The 20,371-nt window shown below is 47.7% G+C and overlaps 1 protein-coding gene across 1 annotated transcript in view; it reads left to right on the top strand.

Moving 5' to 3' along the window:
- Window positions 1-20,371, top strand: part of ADAMTS17 (ADAM metallopeptidase with thrombospondin type 1 motif 17) — a 346,470-nt gene that overhangs the window by 218,558 nt on the left and 107,541 nt on the right. The window contains exon 13 of the mRNA XM_060003651.1: window positions 12,420-12,586. Coding sequence (XP_059859634.1) covers window positions 12,420-12,586 — 167 coding nt within the window. The remainder of the gene's footprint in view (window positions 1-12,419; window positions 12,587-20,371) is intronic.

Below are 20,371 nucleotides of genomic sequence, written 5' to 3'. Positions count from 1 at the left end.
AGCCCTCAGGGCCACTTGTTATAGCAACAGGCAGCTGTTACCTTCCTATCCATCTAAAAATTGGAAAAATCCATGGGAATGCATGTAAAGTACATGATCTGTATTTACCACACGGCCCCTCTTGATATTAGCACCAGGAGAAGAACAGGGGCAAGACCACATGCCCTACCTCCTACCTCGCAGCACTGTTTTGAGGCTCAGAGGAGAAAGGATTTGTTAAGTGCAGAGCACAGTTTGCAAAGGCTGTGGCTGTCATGGGTGCTTCATGTTTGTGATTGGAGCTCAGGTGCTCTGGCCAAGGACTGCTCTCCTTTGGCACATTACATACATCATCCCAGGTCAGGTGACACCCAGTAAATGTCATAGTAGGGGAATATCGGACCCTTTAAATACCTCTGGAAGGACTCTGTGTCCCAAGATGGTCAACAATAGGATTGTGTTTAGATGAAGGCATCCTTGCAAGAATAAGATGTTATCAATGCTGAGCAAATGTGTTAGGCACAATTTTCATGGGACCTGATTTTGTGTTTTGTGAAGATGACGTCGGCTAAGGCGCACCCACCCCCGCAACCATGCTTCGGCTCTGCCCATTGTCCCCACCCCAGCTGCTTTCTCTGTTCTGGGCACAGGGGCATTTTGTGAGAGGAGGCTCCTAGAGACCCCTGAGTTCAGAGGGCTGAGTGAACATACCCCCCACCCTGGCCTGTACTGCCATGGGATTTCCCATGCTGCATCCTCACCCCACCCCTCCAGACCCATTGGCCGCATAAAGAGGCTGTTCTGGAAATCCCAAAGTTGTTTTAAAAACCTTCTTCCATTCCTCTGCTTTATCAAGTGGCCCCCAACTGGCGGTCATGAACTTCATCTCTCCTTGTCCCCTTCCTACATCTTATCATTGAGGAATGGGGAATCTGTAGGACTACCGCATGTGGACAGCTGAGGGGTTTTATGGGTCTCAGCACATCAGGTGGTTGTGGGCTCTGACACATCTCCAGGAGGGAAGTCTTCCAGCAACACCCCGTGGGGCAGGGCAACTGGAGAAGGACCCGAGAGAGAACACCCTCCTCGGAGATGCCTCTCAACATGTGGCCTTCAGTAAACCTGCACAGGGCCCTAACTCAGGGCCAGGGACCCTGCTTGGTGTACACTTAAGATAAGCAAAACTGGATAAAGTCCCCACCCCCCTATAGGGGCATAGTCCCGCCAACTGCCCTTGGTTTTCTCCTGGACACCTCAAACCTGATGGTTCCTAAGCTGCGATCTCTCCTCCCCCAAACTCCCCTCCCAGCCCACGTCCCCCTCAGTAAATAGCACCACCAGCTGTTGCACAGGTCGAGTTCAAAGCCCCTGAGTGCATGCATGGCCCCTTGTCCCCTCTCTTCCTCCTCCATCTCTGATAATGATAAGAACAGGGCACGCAGGGCCCTGTCTAGGTGCCAGGTTCCCTTCTAGACATTTGCACATAGTAAATCACCTAAATTTGTCATAAGGGAGAGGCGTCCTTTTTGTCCCCTTTGCACATGTTAAAAATTGAATCATATGGAGGTTAGGTAACTTGCTGCAGGTCACACAGCTGGGCAACGGCCGGTCAGGTTTGGACCCAGTGGCGAGGCTCCAGTGTCCTTTCGGACGATCAGCATCAGCCTCCCTGCTTCCCACATGATCCCCCCGGCCCCCAAATTCATTCTCCACAGAAAGCCAGAGACATCCACTTACCAGTAAAGCCAATTATACCTCTTCCTGCTTCAGCCCTTTTGTTCACTCCCCGCTGCACTTAGAATGAACTCCATGCTCTTCACCGTGGCCCCTGTATTAGTTTCCTGTGACTGCCATAATAAATTACCAGGACTTGGTGTCTTTTTTTTTAATTTATTTTATTTTTTATTTATTTATTTTTGGCTGTGTTGTGTCTTCGTTGCTTTGCGTGGGCTTTCTCTAGTTGCAGTGAGTGGGGGCTACCCTTCATTGCGGTGCGCTGGCTTCTCATTGCAGTGGCTTCTCTTGTTGCAGAGCACGGGCTCTAAGCTCACGGGCTTCAGTAGTTGTGGCTCGCGGGCTGTAGAGAACAGGCTCAGTAGTGTGGCGCACAGGCTTAGTTGCTCTGCGGCATGTGGGATCTTCCCAGACCAGGGATCAAACCTGTGTCCCCTGCGCTGGCAGGCGGATTCTTAACCACTGCACCACCAGGGAAGTCCCTTGGTGTCTTAAAACAATATAAATTTATCCTCTCACAGTTCTGGAAACCAGGAGTTTGAAGTCAAGGTGTCAGCAGGATTGATTCCTTCCTGAAACTCTGAAGGAGAATCCATTGCTCTCCTGTCCCCTTGCCCTTGGTGGCTGCCGGCCTTCTCTGCCCTATAGACTTACCACTCTAGCCTCTGCCCTTGCCTTCATGTGGACGTCTTCTCTGTGCTTCTCCTCACCACCTCTTCTCAGGACACTGGCCATTGGGTTTAGGGGCCACCCTAATCCAGGATGATCTCATCTCATAATTATGAGATCCTGATGATATCTAGCAAGACCCTTTTCCCAGTTAAGGTCACATTTGCAGGTTCTGGGTGGGTTTGTCTTTGCAGGGAAGGTACCACCCTATTCAACCTACTGCACCTCCTTTCTGTTGTCAGACACAACGCCCCAACCTCCGGACCTGGGTCGGTGCTCCTTTCCCTCTTCCAGGATTCCTTTGCCCTCTTTGTGTCTTCTCTTCAGACAGGTCTCCTCCCCTGACCACCCTGCCTGAGGTGGGTGCCTGCTCTACACGCTCTCTCTGCACCCTTTCCTAACGTTACAGGTATTATAATGATTTATAATTACTCATATGCATTTGCTCACTTGTTTTCACTGTGTCCTCCCCCACTGACCTTTGAGCTGTTGGGCCCCATCCTCCTTCCATGCCCACAGCAGACCAGCCCTCTGTAATGTGTACTTGACCACCTGACTGTCTAGGCGCATGCTTGCTGAGAAAAAGCAAACTTTCTGATCTTCCAGTGCTGCAAAACACACATCTAATATTGTCTTTCCTTAAAAAACACAAAGGTTATTGTGAATTATTATGCCAAGGAGGTGGGTCACCAGGTAGGCCCCTTCCCTTGCACCATCTAGCCTCACTGAGGCCCACAAGCTGTGAACAGCCAGGAATGGGGTCCAGGTGCCCCTGGGCATGAGGGCCATCTTCACCTGTGCCTTCCCTGCCCCAGTGAGGCTGTGCTCACAGCTAGAGGTGCTCAGAGCCATCTCAAGAGCAAGCTCCAAACATAATCTGGCTTTGTTTATTCCAAGTGAGAGAAACAATATGTTTTTGCTCCTATCATAGTTACGCCTTGGTAGTCGGTCCAGTCTTTTGCAATAAGAGTGTAGCTCCATTTCCTGTTCTGAAGCAACAGGCTCTTTTTCCCCTGTAGTTTTCTACAAGGTTTCTCACCTTCATGGAACCACCCAGGTGAACGGGAAGAGAAGAGGCTTGCCTTGGGGGGCAGCTTTGCAGCAGTCCTGGTTCCCTCCCAGGGAGATGCAGGAGCAGAGAGGGTTTGCTGAAGTCCAGGCAGTAGCTGTCAGCCTGCTTTTGCAGAATGGCCTGAGGTGGTGATTGTTACAAAGCACAGCTGATGGAGGCCCCAAGCCAAGCTCTGACCAAAACAACGTCCTCTCCCGGCTCACTCCTTAAATCACCAGGCTCACTGCCTTGAGATTTCCCAAGAATGTCCAAATCTCACTGCTATGTACATCTCCTACTTGGAACTCTCCCACCACCCTCTCCCCACCCCCTTCACTTTATATTCCTGGCACCTTTCCCATCTTCTGCAGCTGGTTTATTCACTGTCCAAAATACTGGCAAAAGAGTCCCCCCATTTTTTTCTCTAGTCTTGGTCTTTACAGCTATTGGAATTTTTATTTCTTGCCAACTAACATCAAGGCTTTGGGGACCATCCGTGTTTTTAATCCAGCTTCCTAAGCTTGTCCTTTCCTGACATAATTTGTGTCGCTGTCAGTGGGAGATTTTGCCAAAAGACTGCAATGCAGAGAGTTCATCTCTAATGTGAGTTCTGGTACCCCATCAGGAGGCTTGTGTTTGGGGGATGGCTGGGGAGTAGGGTGGGGAGAAAAGGCTCCATTGATCTTGTGTGAAAAGCCAGCTCTGCACAGGAAGGATGGGGAGGTGAGTGGATCTTAGAAGCAGGAGTGCGTTAGGGTCACCACACAGCATCCACACCCTGAGCATCAGGAAGGAAAGCAGCCCACCTCCTCCCAAGACCCTGGGGAGTGAAGTTATGTTCCTGTAATGGCTTTTTGCTTCCACAGTGAAACCCCCATACGTGTGCTTTTAACGTATCAGGTACTCACAGGGATAGTTTTTAAAAATCACAGTTTTCTGCACTTGAGCCTAAGTTCCATGTGTTACTTGGTGCTTTTCAGAGGAGGCCTTAACACTAGGATGGCGGCTGCCCTGCGGGGGCATTAGTAGCCCTGCAGCACTTTGATCCCGCGGCTGTGCCCTGCTTGCTCCTCGGAGCTCTTGGTGCAAGAACAGGAGGCAGAACCGCTGAAGTCACCCTGTCTCTGGGTGGTGAGCAGATCTTAACCACTGTGGTGGCTTTATCTTCTGATCTACCTTCATTCAATAGAGCAGAGCAAAAAACCCAAAAGCGCTGCCGCTCAGCTGCCTCTTGCTCTTCCTTCCACCTGAATGCTGCCTGTCATCCAGGGAAAGGGCAGACCTGCTGTCTGTGATGCTGATCATCTGAGCAGACCTTCGTGCTTCCCTGCACTGTGCTGGGTCTGCCTGGGGCCCTTGGGACCCACCTGGCAGGAGCCGGTCCTACCCAACAGGAGCTCAGAGGGACTCGGCTTTCTCTCCGAATTTTCTCTCCGCTTTCCAGGTTCTCCCCCCAGCCTCTCTACCTTATGCTTTTCCTTGTTTTAAACATCTATCTGATGGTGTAATGTGCAGAAAGGGCACCTACCCTTGAGTATGTGGCTCCCAGCACAGCACTGCTCATCACGGTGGAGCGCATGTGCTGGGCATGCATGCAGGTGCGTGTTGGCTCCTGGTGCGTGTGTGACAGGGTGAGGGCCTGGTTTGCAGAGTGGCCATGCCATCCCCTTGCCCTGAGCAGCAGTAAGCTTCCACCTGCCCCCAGCCTCCCCAGTGCTCGGTGCTGTATGTCTTTTCCACTCTGACCGTTCTGGTGGGTGTGTAGTGGTATCTTGTTGAGGTTGTCCTGTGCGTTTCTTTCATAAGCAGTGAGGCTGAGCATCTGATTGTGTCTGTAGTTGCCACTTGGATATCCTTTCCTGTGACCTGCCTGTTCCAGTCATTTGGGTTTATGTCTAAACTCCTACTGTTGCAAGAAGGGGGACCCCTTCCAGGGCCCAAAAGTGGGCTCTTGTCTAACACTCGGAAATGAACTGTCAGAGGAATCACACATGTTGACAAAGCAAGAGACTTTATTGGGAAGGGGTGCCCAGGCGGAGAGCAGCAGGGTAAGAGAACCCAGGAGGACTGCTCTGCCACGTGGCTCGCAGTCTTGGGTTTTAGGGTGATGGGATTAGTTCCTGGGTTGTCTCTGGCCAATCATTCTGACTCAGGGTCCTTCCTGGTGGCACGTGCATTGCTCAGCCAAGATGGATTCCAGCGAGAAGGATTCTGGGAGGTTGGCAGGACATATGGAATGGCATCTCCTCTCTCCTTCTGACCTTTCCTGAATTCTTCTGGATGGTGGTAGCTTGTTAGTTCTACATCCCTTACCAGGGCCTCGTGTTGTAAGATAACTCATGCAGGTGGTTACTGTGGTGCCTGACTGGCTCAGGCACTGGTTTCTGGTTTCTGACAGTGGTTCTGACACTGTTCTGACACTGGTTTCTGACAGTGGTTCCCCTAACTGTAATTTGTTCATATTAAGAAAGTCCTGATAGAGTACAAATAGAAATTGGGGATTGATATTGGAGAAGCATCTTGAAAGTCCATCACACCCCCCATGCCTGTCTCAGTGGGTGAGGCTGGCATTCCTCGCCTCACAGGAGCCAGTGGATAGCCCCCATCCCTAACCTGCTCCTGCTGCAACCAGGAGCACTTGTGAGTCACACTTTCTTATCTCCACCACTCACTTCCCCACTGTGCGTCATTTAACATATTGGAGCTTTGGTTTCCTCATCTGAAGGGTGCAGTGAGGATCCCCCTTCTGATTCTTTGTGCCGACTTAATGACGTAACGGTTATGGAGAGCAGGCAGAGTGTAAGCCCTCTGGGCATATTAGTGTATGATCACTGTTAATGTGAAAGTGCCTCTGTTCTTACCTATGTCCTCAAGGATGAGATTTCAATATGCTGCCACCTCCCCTTGCATTTCCAAGGGTCCTCATGGAGCCTTGGAGCCCTTCCAGCCATTGTGGGAAAGGCTGAGCATCAGTCATGGACCTACATCTAGCTCTCAGAAACAGACGACTCTATTCTACCACCAATCCTATTATGGTAACCATCCTTCATTTTAGCCATGTCAAGCTTGGTTTCTGTTATTTTGGCCTTCCTAGGTGCTTTGTATTTTATCCACACTGTATAACTCAGGGTAAGTGAGAACCCCAGCCCTCTGCTCCTCAGACTTTGGGAGGGTGATCTCTCCTGCCTGTGTTTGCAGCCCCAACACAGCATCTCCTGAAGGCCCTGTGTCCATACAACTCAAGCTTGGTCCACTCACCTAGCGTGGGTTCCTTGGTAAAGCTGGCCCCTCCTCCAAGTCTTCCCCCAGAACTCCTGTTCATAAGCTACTTGTGGACCTTCCTGTCAGACATGCCTTCCTCCTGCAAAGACTCTCTTCCGTCTTCTTTATGGCATGTATAGGGGGCCTCTTTCTGTGGTCTCAGCACCAGTGTATACCCAGGAGGCCCTCACTGGTGTCACGGTAACACTCAGATGGCCTATGTTATTGACACCATCTTAAGGAGTGAGTGGGCTGAGTGCAGGGTCCTGCCACAGATCAACATATTGAAACTGGGATGATTTGGGTAGAAAATCATGCTGCTTGTGGATTGCTTCTCCCTTTTCCCATGTTGTTCAAAATAGTGACCCAAAGGAAAGCTAGAAAAATCAACTCTTTTGGTCTTTTTTTTGAACAGGGAAAGTTTAATGTAAAAAAGCATTAGCTATAACAGGTGATTGTAGTATTGGGGAATTAGCTGCTAAGATGTAAAGAACTCTAGAGACACAGGAAGAGCAGATACAGGAAGCAGCCCCTATCTTCAGGTCTGAGGCAGGGCACCCAAGGAAGGAACAAATATGGATGAGGGTGCCCCCCTCACACACACACCCAGGGCTGAAATTCCTTGGACTTGTGGGAGAGGGTACAACCAGGGCCCACTGGATGAGGGAGACGTTTGCAGAGGTGCTGCCCTGGTGGAAATCTCTGGGAAGTCACACTTAGTGGTGTCAGGGAAAACCGTCCAAAGGAGAAACTGCATGTGAGACCAGGCTGAGAATTTTCCCAAAGTGTTGGTGTGCTCAGAAGCTGCCCTCGGAAGCTGCCTAGAGGGAGGTGGCATGCATCACAGGCCACAGGAGCCTACAGGGAGAAGTCACATATCAGAACCAGAGACAAAGCCTGTCCCTCCTCTAGGGTCTCTCTAGTAGCTGGTTCTGATAAAGCTTAGCATCATGCTGCTTGACTGGAGAGCTTTAATTCTTCATATGGCTTCAAGTTACCATCTAGTGTCCTTTCATTTGAACTTGAAGCATTTCTTTTAGGGCAGGTCTGATGGTAAAAAACTTCCTCAACTTTTGCTTATCTGGGAATATCTTAATTTCTCCCTCACTTTTGAATGACAGTTTTGGCTGGGTATAGAACTCTTAGTTGATAGATTTTTTTTTCTTTGAGAACTTTGAATGTATCAACCCACTGACTTCTGGCCTCCAGGGTTTCTGATTAGAAATAGGCTTGTAATTTACTGAGGATCTCTTGTCTGTGATGTGTTGCTTCTCTCTTGCTGCTTTCAAGATTCTCTCTTTGTCCTTTGACAGTTTAATTATAGTGCATCTCAGTGAATTTATCCTATTTGAATTGTAGATTCATGTCTTTCTTCAAATTCAGGAAGTTTTAAGCCATCATTTCTTCAAATAAGCTCTCTGCTCCTTTTTTCTCCTTCTGAGACTCCCATAATGTGTATCTTAGTCCCCTTACTGGTTTCCCACAGATCCCCTCTGCTTACTTTTCTTTATTCTTTTTTCTTTTCATTCCCCAGACTCAATATTTCAATTCATAGGACAAATTCATAGAACAAATGTATATTCCTGATTTTTGTTTCTGCCTTCTCAAATCTGCTTTTGAACTCAACTGGTAAATTTTTCATTTCAGTTATTGTACTTCTCAACTTCAGAGGTTTTTTTCCTGTTTATAATTTCTATCTCTTTATTGATATTCTCACTCTTTCATGTATCATTTTCCTGTCTTTGTCTACGTCTTCCTTTAGCACTTTGAGCATCTTAAAGACTGTTGTTTTATAGTTTTTGTCTAGTAAGCCCAACCTCTGGGCTTCCTTCAGTTTCTACCAGTGTATTTTGTTCCTTTGAATGGGCCATACTTTCCTGTTTCTTTATATGCCTTATGATTGTTTTGTTAAAAACTGGACATTTGAATCCTACAATTTACCTCTGGAAATCAGCTTCTCCTCCTTCTTCCCGGATTTACCGTTTCTTTGCTACTGAAAAATTTCTCTGTGTTGGGGATCAAACTGAAGAAGTGTAAGGTCTTCTCTGGCCTTTTCTGAGCCTTCATCTCTTCTTGGGAAAACCTAGTGGCTTTCTAAATTTTCCCATATATGCAGTTGCTTCTGAATAACCTAATCCTTAAATATCTGGCTCCTAAAAGGAGAAAAAGAACTTTTTTAAATGTATTGCTCACTGAAATTCCCTGGTAGGGGCTGCAGCTGGTAGGGATTGCCGCAGTGGTGGCCAGCCCTTATGCCCGTACCTCAGAAATCAAAAGCAGCACTGAGCAATCAGAACACAGAACTCTGATATTTGGAGGACAAGGTCCTTATTGTCCACCCTGGCTCCAGCAAGCCACACCAGGAATGTAGGCACAGCTACCTGGCATGGGGCTGGGACATGGTGTACAGATAGCCACTACCACAGTCAAGGTTGAAATTGACCAAAATTAGCCGCAGCTTACCAGCCAAGCTTTCTCCTGGAGGCTACAAGCTTTTGGATAGACTCCAGAGTTTCAAAATAGTTACTTCAGGCAGTTTTTGCCAATACAGTTTTGGTACAGGTGGAGAGATTCTTGGTGCTTCCTACTCCACCATTTTCCCTGACATCACTTTGTCTTTTGATCCTTTTAAGATAAATTCTGATAATATAGTTCAATTCAGTCTAACTACTGTTTATTAAAGACCAGCCTGTGTAGGATTCTCTGCTTGAGGATGCAGAGGAATAAGAGGAAAACAGGAACTCAGCTGACTATTTCACAAGGTTGATGATAAGCAGCATAGCAGAGACCCAAGCCGGGTCAGGAGAGGTTCCAGGTAGGAAAGAAAAATAGGCTGCAGGATGGAGGTATCCTTAAGGATGGGCAGAGAGTTAGGGATCAGGGAGTGGGGAAGATGGGGCAGTGAGCCAGATGGGGGCTGAAAGGAGACTTGCCTGTGGGAGAAGATTGGACGTGGAGAAGAAAGAGGATAAGTTCAGGAGGGAAGCATCCTGAGGCACGTGTGGTATCTCATGGACTGCCCCCTCTCAGGCGCACTTTCTGCTGGATCCAGGAGTTCTCTTATGTCACATCTAATCTACTCTCCACCTACCTGCTGTGAGACATAAAGGTAGTTGGTATATGAGGGTCAGTCAGACGAAAATCTGGAAAACTCAATTGATGGAGGAAATTAAAAAGGAAACTAAAAGCTTGATGACAATTCAGGAAGTTAATTACATGACATGTGCAAATCTCAGTCCATACCCTAAGGTGTGTAGGAAATGTAGCTTCCTTTATTTTTTTAGCAACAACCTAATTTGTAGTTTTGCACTCCATTCTAGTCCATGTTGGATTCCTCATCACTTCAGGAGTTTTTGCCCCATTTTCCCTGAGTCCGCATCTAAGTTCGGTTGAGGATGCATCTGGTTATTGTGATGTCTGTTGTATTCATCTCCTAGGGCTGCTGTAACAACCCTCTAACTGGTGGCATAAACAACAGATTTATTCTCCCAGTTCTGGAGGCTAGACGTCCAAAATCAAGGTTTGGAAGGGTTGGCTTCTTCTGAGGGCTGTAAGGGAGAATCTGGTGGTTTACTGGCAATCTTTGGCATTCCTTAGAGCGTAGAATCATCGCCCTAATCTCTGTCTTCATCTTCACATGGCGTTCTCCCTTTGGGTGTCTATCTCCAGATTTCCCCCTTTTATAATAACACCATTCACACTGAATTAGGAGCTCACCCTACTGTAGTATGGCCTCATCTTAACTAATTACACCTGCAGTGGTCCTATTTCCAAGTAAGGTCACAGTCTGATGCTCTGGAGGTTAGGACTTCAGCATATGAATTTTAGAAAGGACATAATTCAACCCACAACTTCTTACCATAGAGCATCTCTGCCTCACCCATTTCTTCTCTGGTCCCAGCCATGGGATGTGCAACTCGCCTGTTACAGAAAAGATGTCCCTCCTGCTGGTCCACATGGTTCATCAGGGCCAGCCCCTCTCTGTTCCTTCTGCACCATGGTTTGTGGCACAGAAATACATTCATCTACCCACACTTGGCACTTGGGCCTGGGGCTCTTGGGGAGGTGGTCTGAGGCTCCACCTATCCGAGCATGCCATGCAGTCGTTTCCCTGAGCTCTAGCTGCCTCCCTGGTACTATGGGCAGGCAAACGAACAAAGGATCCCTCTCTTCTCAGATGTCTTAGAGAGGTTTTGCTGTTCCCTAACTTTGAGATCAAAACTCAGAACCCTCTGTGGAGCCCCTAGCGTATGTAATCTCTCAAGGCTGCCTCCACTCCCAGGTGGGAGAGGTGTTTGTTGTCTGGGGTGTATGAGGTGGGCATGGAGGTATGAGCAGCGCCTTTCCTCCTACTCCAGATGTTTCCTTGAACACATTTATGTAGACCAGGGGCTGGCAAGCTATGGCCCATGGGTCAAATCTGGCCCACCACTGGTTTTGTAAATAAAGTTTGATTGGCACATAGCCACACCCTTTTGTTTACACATGGTCTTTTGTTGCTTTTGGCCAGCAGTGGCAGAATTGAGTAGTTTCAACAGAGACTGCGTGGCCCACGAAGCCAAAAAAATGGACTGTCTGGCCCTTTGCAGAGAAAGTTTGTGGATTCCTGGTGTAGATTATTGTGACACAAAAGCCTAAAGACTTTTGCCCCCTTCTGCTGTCATATCTCTTCCATAAGGCAATCATCATAGGGTGGTCTTACTGTCTGAACACAAGAAATGGCAGAGAAAGGAAAGGAAATATTCAAAATGAAATAGTTAGTGTATCAAAAAATGTCACCTTGCTAACAGGTGTGTACAGTTTGTGAAAAGTCATTGAGTGGAGCAGGTGTGATTTGTGCTGAATTTCAATAAAAATGTGCCGGGGGAATGGTGCGAGGGGGTGGGAACAGTCTTACTCCATTGTGATGCTCTTGGCATCGTGGAGGTGAAGGGTACCATTGAGGTTGCCCAGGTCAGAGTCCTAAGAGGACATCCAGGGCCTCGTGGAAGAGCCGGGCAGAGACAGCGTCAGCCAGCTAGGCCAGGGTCCTGCTGCTCCTCCTTAGTGCCCCTCCCATGTGCAGACATGGCCAGAGAACACAACTGGGTCTCCAGCACTGGTTAAAGCCCCAGACTAAGCACAGAGCATCTAGGACCCAAGACCACAGCATGGAGCACGTGTGGTCTCACGCTTGCCAGGTAAAGGGTGCAAAACTGGGATCCGGCTGGTCTCTACCCAAAGCCCATGAACAAGTGAATTAGTCATTCTTATTCTTTTCATTACAGAGTAAATGAGAGCTATTTATTTACCCATCCTGAAACTTAGTGACCTCTGGAGTATAGCTAGGAGCCACTTAAAAGTCTTCATTTTGTAGGAGACAAAAAGTCAAAAAACCCACACACACCAAAAATTCCCCTTGGGGTTTTCAGTGTTACAGATGGTCAAGTTGTAAGTTCAGATGAAAGACACAATTTGTGCATCTTGGTGAACTGATTGATCCTCACTGTATTCTAATTCCAGATGACCTTGATTTACAGTTCTTGGATGCATTTTTCTGATGGCTCACTTAACATGTCATCATCGTGGGCCTGGGATTGCTGAGAGTTGGTGTGTAAGAGGAGAGGGGGATTGCTTTGGAAACTTCGCCTGCCCCTTCCCCCTCCGGAAAGAGAGGCCGAACCCCGAGCACCCCTGCTATTTCCGCAGCCTGTCTGGTTAACGCAGACCACTCTCTTCCTTCTAGCCCGGGGCCTGGAGGCACACACTGCCTGGGCGCAAGTGTGGAGCACGCGGTCTGTGAGAACTTGCCCTGCCCCAAGGGCCTGCCCAGCTTCCGTGACCAGCAGTGCCAGATGCATGACCGGCTGAGCAGCAAGAAGAAGGGCCTGCTGACAGCAGTGGTGGTTGACGGTAAAGGCATATGGTGCATCCTTTCAGAGCGGCCTCCCTCCCCCGCTCCCCAAGACCATAAACACCTCCTAGGAAAACCCACAGGGCATCCCCACCCCCACAGTCCACCCAAGAGGACACTCCAGTCCTGCCCAGCTCAGCCGTGGACCCACAGGGAGTTGAACTTGGATGACCCAGCTCTGAGATTTCCCAAAAGCAGCTGTGAGGCAGGCAGTGGACCAGATACCTCCTGCCCGCCCCCTACCCCCGTTCTGTTCATAGCAAGGCGGGTGCGCTGGCAGCCTGCCATCTAATACCCTGTGCTGCTGGGCCCAGGCCAGCGTTGAGGAGAGCGAGGCTCTGCAGGAGCAGGACAGCGGGTTTGTGTGTCTGCTGTTTCTCTTTCCAGTGGTGACGCTTTCTTGCATTTCTTTTCTTGGTTCATCTTGGGTTGGCTCTTACTCCTTGACTGGAGTGTTTGGGTAAAGTTGTTTTTTTTTTTTTTAACTTAGGTAACATTGGTTTATAACATTATGTAAATTTCATGTGTACAACACTATATTTTTCACTTGTGTATACACTACAGTGTGCTCCCCACCAGCAGTTAAGTTTCCATCCATCACCATATAGTTGACTCTCTTTACCCTCCCCCTACCTCCCTTCCCCTCTGGTAACCACTACTCTGTTTATTGTATCTATGTGTTTGTATTTGTTTTGTTCCAGGACAGTTTACAACTTGGGGAAGATGATAATAAGCACAGGTCACATTTTCTTTCCCAGAGTTTTCTCCCAAATCAAGAGACTCTGCCCACTGGACATTACAAGCATTTCCAGTGGCTGATAAAATTCGAGGTGGGGTATCAGGTCTATAGGATATGTGATGTTTGTTTATTGTCCATAAGGATCTCCCAGGGCCTAGTTCAGGGTTTTTTATGCTTAAAATTCTGTTCATCTTCAGGAAACAAGAGTGTGTTATAATGATGACAACATGGTCCCATTTATGGAGCATACCATGTGCCAGGCTCAAGTTAGCTCTGCTCATATCATCTCATTAAATATGCAAAACCACCCGTGCAGAAGGTGAGAGGTTACAGGTTACGTGACATGTCTAAGCTGCTGCATGAGGAGCAGGGAGGGAACTGAGCTCAGTTCCGGAGGAGCTGACTCAGAAGATAACCAGCTGGCTTCCAGTAAGACAGAAAGATTTCACGAGTGCTGAGTGAGGATGCTTCAATAAGAACTCAAGCAACTGGGCCTGATTTTTACACAGCCTCTGAAGTATTTTGCAGGAGGCAGAATACTTTGCAGGAGAATGAGGTTCCTGTGCCAGGACTTAGGTTTCTTCCCTGTGATCTGAAGAACCTCTGAAATATACACTCTGTTACAAGCTCAAGCGTGCATAACTGTGACGGGGGTAGACCCAGGCAGCACAGGGAATACTGGCCTCAGATCCGCAGCTTTTAACCCAACAACCTGACCCGTCACCTTCAAACTGACGTGGGATGTTCTAAACCAGAGCAGAGAATACCAGCCCACCCAGCCGCGGGCTCATTTTAAAGCATCGGGGAGCTCCCCCAGACGTTTTCCTTTTTTACAAAGACCACTACCTCTGGGAGCTGTGTGATTATAGCCACCCTGTTGCCTAACCAGCAGATTTCCAGGGAGATGGAGCCTTCACACCCTCAGCTTTCCCTGCAGACTAGGGAGAGGGAGACCCGTGCTCCCAAACAGGGGACAGGCAGCTGGAAGCTGGGGCTCACAAAAGAGCCTTGTGGCTCTGCCTGGGCATTCGTCTGATGCAGGAAGACATTTGAGGCTTCTAGACGTCCCAGGCGCACTCGGACCCCTAATCGGAAGGAAGATATTGCTGGCAGGGGCTGCCGTGTTTGCAGCGCAGTGGCAGGTTTTGATGAGAAGCAGCTTCATTTCCAAACCTTCAACCATCCCCAGACTACCAGATAAGGATGGTTTAGGTCCCCTGTCTGTCCTCTCCCACGTCTTGGGAGCAAGAAGAGGTCAGGTCTAAGACGGACTCACCCACTCTCATTTCCTCTCTGCCATGTGCAAGGCCTTGTTATTCTTTCCTTGGTCTCTTGCTCCAGTTTTCAGTTTTCCTGCCTCATTTATGCAATGCAGAAATCCCACTGAAATGTCTGTTTTTCCACAGATTTCTCCAAGTCCAGATTAAACTTCTATTTTACTTCTAACCACTTTTGGATCACTGAGCTCCTTGGTTCCTTATCATTACAGAGGCTGAGGCTGATGTCTGCCCAGATCCCCCTTACAGGAAGCCTCCAAGTACAGCTATTTGGGGAAGCTCATTGTGTTCAGAATGTGTTTTTACCCACTCGCTTTTTGTTTCTGCCAAAGCAATAAATAATTACAGCCAGAGTGCCACCACCTTTGATCTGAAAAGTGGAACCCTACTTGATAAGGACAGTAAGCACTCTGCCTTTGAAGGAGAGACCCCAAGTACAGGGCTTTGCAAGGGTAGCTTGACACATCCCCCTCTGGGGTGGAATTGTCATGACTTCTTGCATATTTGGTTTCATTTCCTTCTCAAATATAAACAGAAGCCAGCGTTTTTTTGTTTTGTTTTGTTTTGTTTTAAGGAGCGTTTCATGAGGATAAAAACAAAATAATAAATGCCCAATTCAGAAGGTAGGGGGAGAATAGAGATTATAAGTGTTCCTCTCACAACTCGGTTTATAAAAGGCACAATTCTAGCTCAGCCATGAGAGGAACGATTCCTGTGGTTGGGCTCTGGGCTCTTCTGAAGCCCATTATGACTGCCCTATTCATAGCGTTGCTATCGCTGTGGAATTCTTTGGCGAGTGACGCACAGTTCAAGAAAGGGGAAGCTATATTTTTTTCTTTTTCCTCTTATTGAAAAAAAAAAAAAGGGAATTCTTGCAGAGGTAGATTTTCCAAGGGAGGGCTCAGGACCACAAATTCGTACCACCTCCAAAAGAAGACAAAGACTTTCCTTAGAAAATATTTCTAAGTGGAAAAGCCTTTAGACAGAAACCCATTGAGATGGCCTGTTGCCAAACCCACCCCCTTTCTGCTTTCCCTGTGGAATCTCATTTAAGTGGAAGCCTTCAAGAGTTTAGTCCTCCCCGCCCAGGCCAGCAGGCCACGTGCCCATTGAAGTGTCAGAGGCCTTGGCAAAGGCTGTGTCTGGACGTGGAGGTGCTTTCCCAGCTCCCTCTCCCAGCTGCCTCTCCCCGACATGGTGGAACCCCCTCTGGGTCTGAGCCTCCCAAGGGATGGAAGATCTGATGGTCAGGGCTCTCTGACTCCAGCTTGACCACTCCAGCTAGAGCTGCTTAATGAAAAAGAGAGTGGTTGCAAAGATGCAGGGTATCTCACAGGTCCCCAGGGCCAGGATGAAGGTCTGGGGCCAGGGCCTCTGAAGATGTCAGGACCTTCTCTCCGTGTTCACCACAGCCTGCGTTTGTGACCCATTTCTTCTGCTCCTGCTACAGACTGACTTTCTCACAACTTGTCCGCGTACAGGCTGATGGGCAGCCCACTGCACCTTTTATGAAGTCTTCATCCTGTATTCAAATCCTTTGGGGCCAGATGTGGTTGGGAGTCCAGAGCATTTTAGGTGTTAGAAAAATAACAACATGCATCAAATATATATTATTTAATATCCCAGTGGGGTCCTGGGAAGCACCCCACAGTCAGACAAACAGACATCTCTACCAGGCAACCCATGAACAGTCTCTAAGTGGGATACTGAGTACTACCAACAGTCTCATGTCAGTCAAGGCTAATTTTGCTGTCTAATGTATCTGCCAAATATGTTAAAAAAAAAATGCTTGCAGTTTTCAGAGCTTTTGAATTTCTGAATTGTGGATGAGGGAGTGTAGACTTCTTAGAGACCCATCATCAACCATGAGCAGACAGAACCTCTCTATCTAATGTCAGTGCTGATTTCCCAGGAGAGAGAGACTGATTGGTCCAGCTGTGGTCAGGTGGCCATTCTTGGTCCAATCAACTGAGGCCCCATGAGGCCTGCCTATGAGGTTGTGGTGAGGAGAAAGACTCTGATCGGCCCAGCCACAGTCATGTGGCCACTGCTGGTCCAATCAGCTGAGGCCTGGCTATAGGGTCATGGTGAGCAGCTTTGGGGGTAGGGAGCTGAGCAGCCTCCTCAGCGTGTATACCCCACAGAGGGCCAGGAAGGGCTGGGGTGAGCACCTGTGATGACCTCAACCTTAGTGTCTCCACCTTAGTAAGAGTTTGTAACCACTGGCAGAGAAAGAACAAGAGCACTAAGAGCCACAAGTATTGTCTGCACCATCCGCATCCTGGAGCACAGCGGGGGAGCCCTCCAAGCCCCCACCAAGCAGATGTGGTGGTGTGGCTCTTAAGACCCCAAGTCCATCTCACATTCCCTGTCTGTGGCTTCCCCATCCAAGTGTAAGTCCTGACGACAAGTGAACCAGTGAGAAGCTGGGACCCACCCCAAACAGTCAGCCTCAATCCGAATTTAATCTCAGCACACATCAGCCAGGCAAGAGGGATGTTCCAAGCTTCTTTCCTTAGAGTGTATGGTTGTATAACTTTTAAGAAGATTTGACCTCCTTCTGTACAACTGTGGATGTAGGAGTGTTGACACTGCCCAAAGCTGAAATCCAGCACCTCATGTCATTTATCAGGAGATTAATTGCCCGCCCAGGGCAGCTTGGAGGGGAATATTCAGAGAATTTCGAGAGGTTCTGAGCTGCCTCGAGTTTTATAAAGTTTATCCTGAGTTGCTTTGGGACATAGTGCTACACCTTCCTAGAGGTGTGAGGTGCCCTGAATTCTGAGCAGAATCCTCAGGAAAGGAGATGGACAAATGGAGGGAGTTCCAGCTGAGCAGAGGAAGGAAGTATTACCTCTGGACTCTGTTGTGGGGCCTGGGGCTCCCAGACTACTGTAGCCACAGGGGATGGTGTCTGCAGGTGGGAGAGTGGAATACAGGTGGAGTTGAGTGTACCTTGTTGCCTGGGGTCATGGTCAGAATCCCCTCCATCTGAGGTTGGGACCACCTGCTTTGCAGAGTCTCTACTTCCCTGATGTTCACACCAAAGAGCCCAGAAAGGGATCTTCATCCCTTTCAAGTCTGGTCTTTCTAACTTACCTCAAAAGAGCCTCTACTTTTCTACCCAAATCCCATTTTCATCTCTGCCTAAATCAGAGTATACACTCATAAACATTCATAAAACTGGCGGTTTGTTTTCAGCAGCACCATTTTGCCCCCTTGGTATCTTTGACCCCCAGAGTTCTCCGTTCAGAAAGAAAACAGTGATGGTGGAAAGAAACCAGGATGGGACGAAGAGGCCAGGGTCTGGCTCTGCCAACTGAGGGACTCTGGGCAGCCATGCACGTTCTCTGAGCCTGTGCGCTCGTCTGTAAGATAGAATGGTGACAGCACCCACCTGAAATGCGTAGACACTACTTAGCATGCTGCATGGCACCATCATCATTACTACTGCTACTGAATGAATCTCCTCAAAGCTCAGTGACTCCAGATGTTGAGGCAGCACTTCAGTTTAAATGTAATCCATAGTTTTGAAACTGCTTTGTCCAAGGGATCCATCCTTACAGTGAAACACTAGAGGAAGCCCAGTATGTGGAGAAGGTATACCCATCCATTCAAGATGGGGGCTGTGTGCTGCCTCTGTCTCAGTGGCTCTCTGAGATGCTCAAAGGAAACCTCAGGGTCCTAAAGAGCACCTCCAAAATCTTGTCAAGTTAGCCTCCCAGAACTTGATCTCAGTTTACATTTCAGTCTCCCATAGTTCTCCTTTCACTGGCTACCATCTTGGGTTATTCCATCTAAATGGAGGGACAACTGCCCCCAGCTTGCCAGCTGGAGAAATGGATCATTCCTTCTAGTACGCCCTGTCGTCTGACAGCTCAGATCAGACCCATGAGCTTTTCACAGTCTGCCTCATTGGGGATTTGCCGTGTACTTGTCTATAAGACCACCAGGGCCTTGAAAGGCATGCATGACTCATCTTTCTTTCCCAAGCAGTGCCAAAAGAGTGCCTTGTGTGAGAGAGGGGCTCCATCCATGTTTGTTAAATGAATAAACAAATCATTGTTACTTTGCTTACCTGGGAATCTACCCTTCACAGCAGATTTTTCCCTCCACCGCTAACTGGAACAGCCAAGTTGAACATCTCCACTGTGCCCCTGTAGCTTCTTTCTAGTGTTCTAAGACAAGACTTATTTTGTTGATCATGTTGATCAGCAGCGCTCCATGGGAGAGGAGCTCTATGGAAAGCTGTTGACCACAGTGACAGTTTAGTGAATGTCCCCCTATCACAAAAGCTCCAGAACCTCGATAAGACAACATGTCTGCTCTGACAAGAACTCTCCAGCTAGGATGCCATGGTCTACTGAGGCCAAGTCAGCTCTAGAAGCCTTTTTTTTTTTCACCCCTGCCCTTGCTCACCTGAGACCACCAGAAGGACCCACTGGGGAAGTTTCATGGTGGAGACAAAGGGCCTTGCAGAGACAGCACAAAGATGTTGGTGTTTCTCTCTCTGAAAGTTCCTTTGCAAAATAATTGTATAAACCACATTAGAATTCGGTGACTGAGAGAAAGAGAGAAAAGGTGCATTTATCTTTCTCAGTTGTGTACAAAAGAACAAAATCCACTCACTTATTAAAAAATAAATAATCCTGAAGCTTTCCTACAAAGATCAATTACAAGGCAAGGCAGTCCCCTTTCACCACTACTTTTTCAACATCATACTGGAAGTCCTAGTTAATGCAATAAGACAAGAAAAGGAAATAAGAGGTACAGTAAGTCTCCTACATACAAACAAGTTCAGTTCTGAGAGCACGTTCATAAGTCCAATTTGTTTGTAAGTCCAACAGAGTTAGCCTAGGTTACCCAACTAACACAATCGGCTATTTAGTACTGTACTGAAATAGGTTTATAATACATTCGCATCTTTGAAAGTTCGCAACTTAAAGGTTCATATGTAGGGGACTTACTGTATACAGATTGGGAAGAAAGAAAACTATCTTTATTTGCAGATGACATAATCATCTATGTAGAAAATCCAAAAGAATCAACAGAAAATACCTCCTGGAACTAGTAAGGGATTATAGCAAGGTTGCAGGATATAAGGTACATGTACGAAAGTCAGTCGCTTCCCTATATAACAACAATGAGCAAGTGGAGTTTGAAATTAAAAAAACAACGCCAGGGACTTCCCTGGCAGTCCAGAGGTTAAGACTCTGCGCTTCCACTACAGAGGCCTGGTCGGGGAACTAAGATCCTGCATGCTGTGCCGTGCAGCCAAAAAATAAAAATAAAAAATAAAAGGAACACTGCTGAAATTCTTAAAACAAAAGCACAATGCCATTTACATTAGCACCCCCAAAATGAAATAATTAGGTATAAGTCTAACAAAATATGTATAAGATCTATATGAGGAAAACTACAAAACTCTGATGAATGAACTAAAACAATTATAAAAATGGGGAGATATTCCATATCAATGGAAAGATATCAAGATGCCAATTCTTTCCAATTTGATATAGAGATTCAGGGCAATCCTGATGAAAATTCCAGCAAGTTATTTTGGGTATATCAACAAACTGACTCTAAAGTTTATATAGAAAGATGAAAATATTTACCAAGACCTTCTGTGAGCCAGGTCCTGGGACTGACCTGAGGACAAAAGATGAAAGTTCAGTTCCTTGTCCTCCAAGGGCTCCCATTTCCATCAGTTCTTCAATCTAAAGGTAATTACAATCCATCCTCTTGAAACTCCTGTAGCAACAGGATCC

Source organism: Delphinus delphis, chromosome 2, assembly GCF_949987515.2.
Source record: "Delphinus delphis chromosome 2, mDelDel1.2, whole genome shotgun sequence".
In the NCBI taxonomy this organism is placed as follows: Eukaryota; Metazoa; Chordata; class Mammalia; order Artiodactyla; family Delphinidae; genus Delphinus; species Delphinus delphis.
This window is presented reverse-complemented; position numbering and strand designations above follow the sequence as displayed.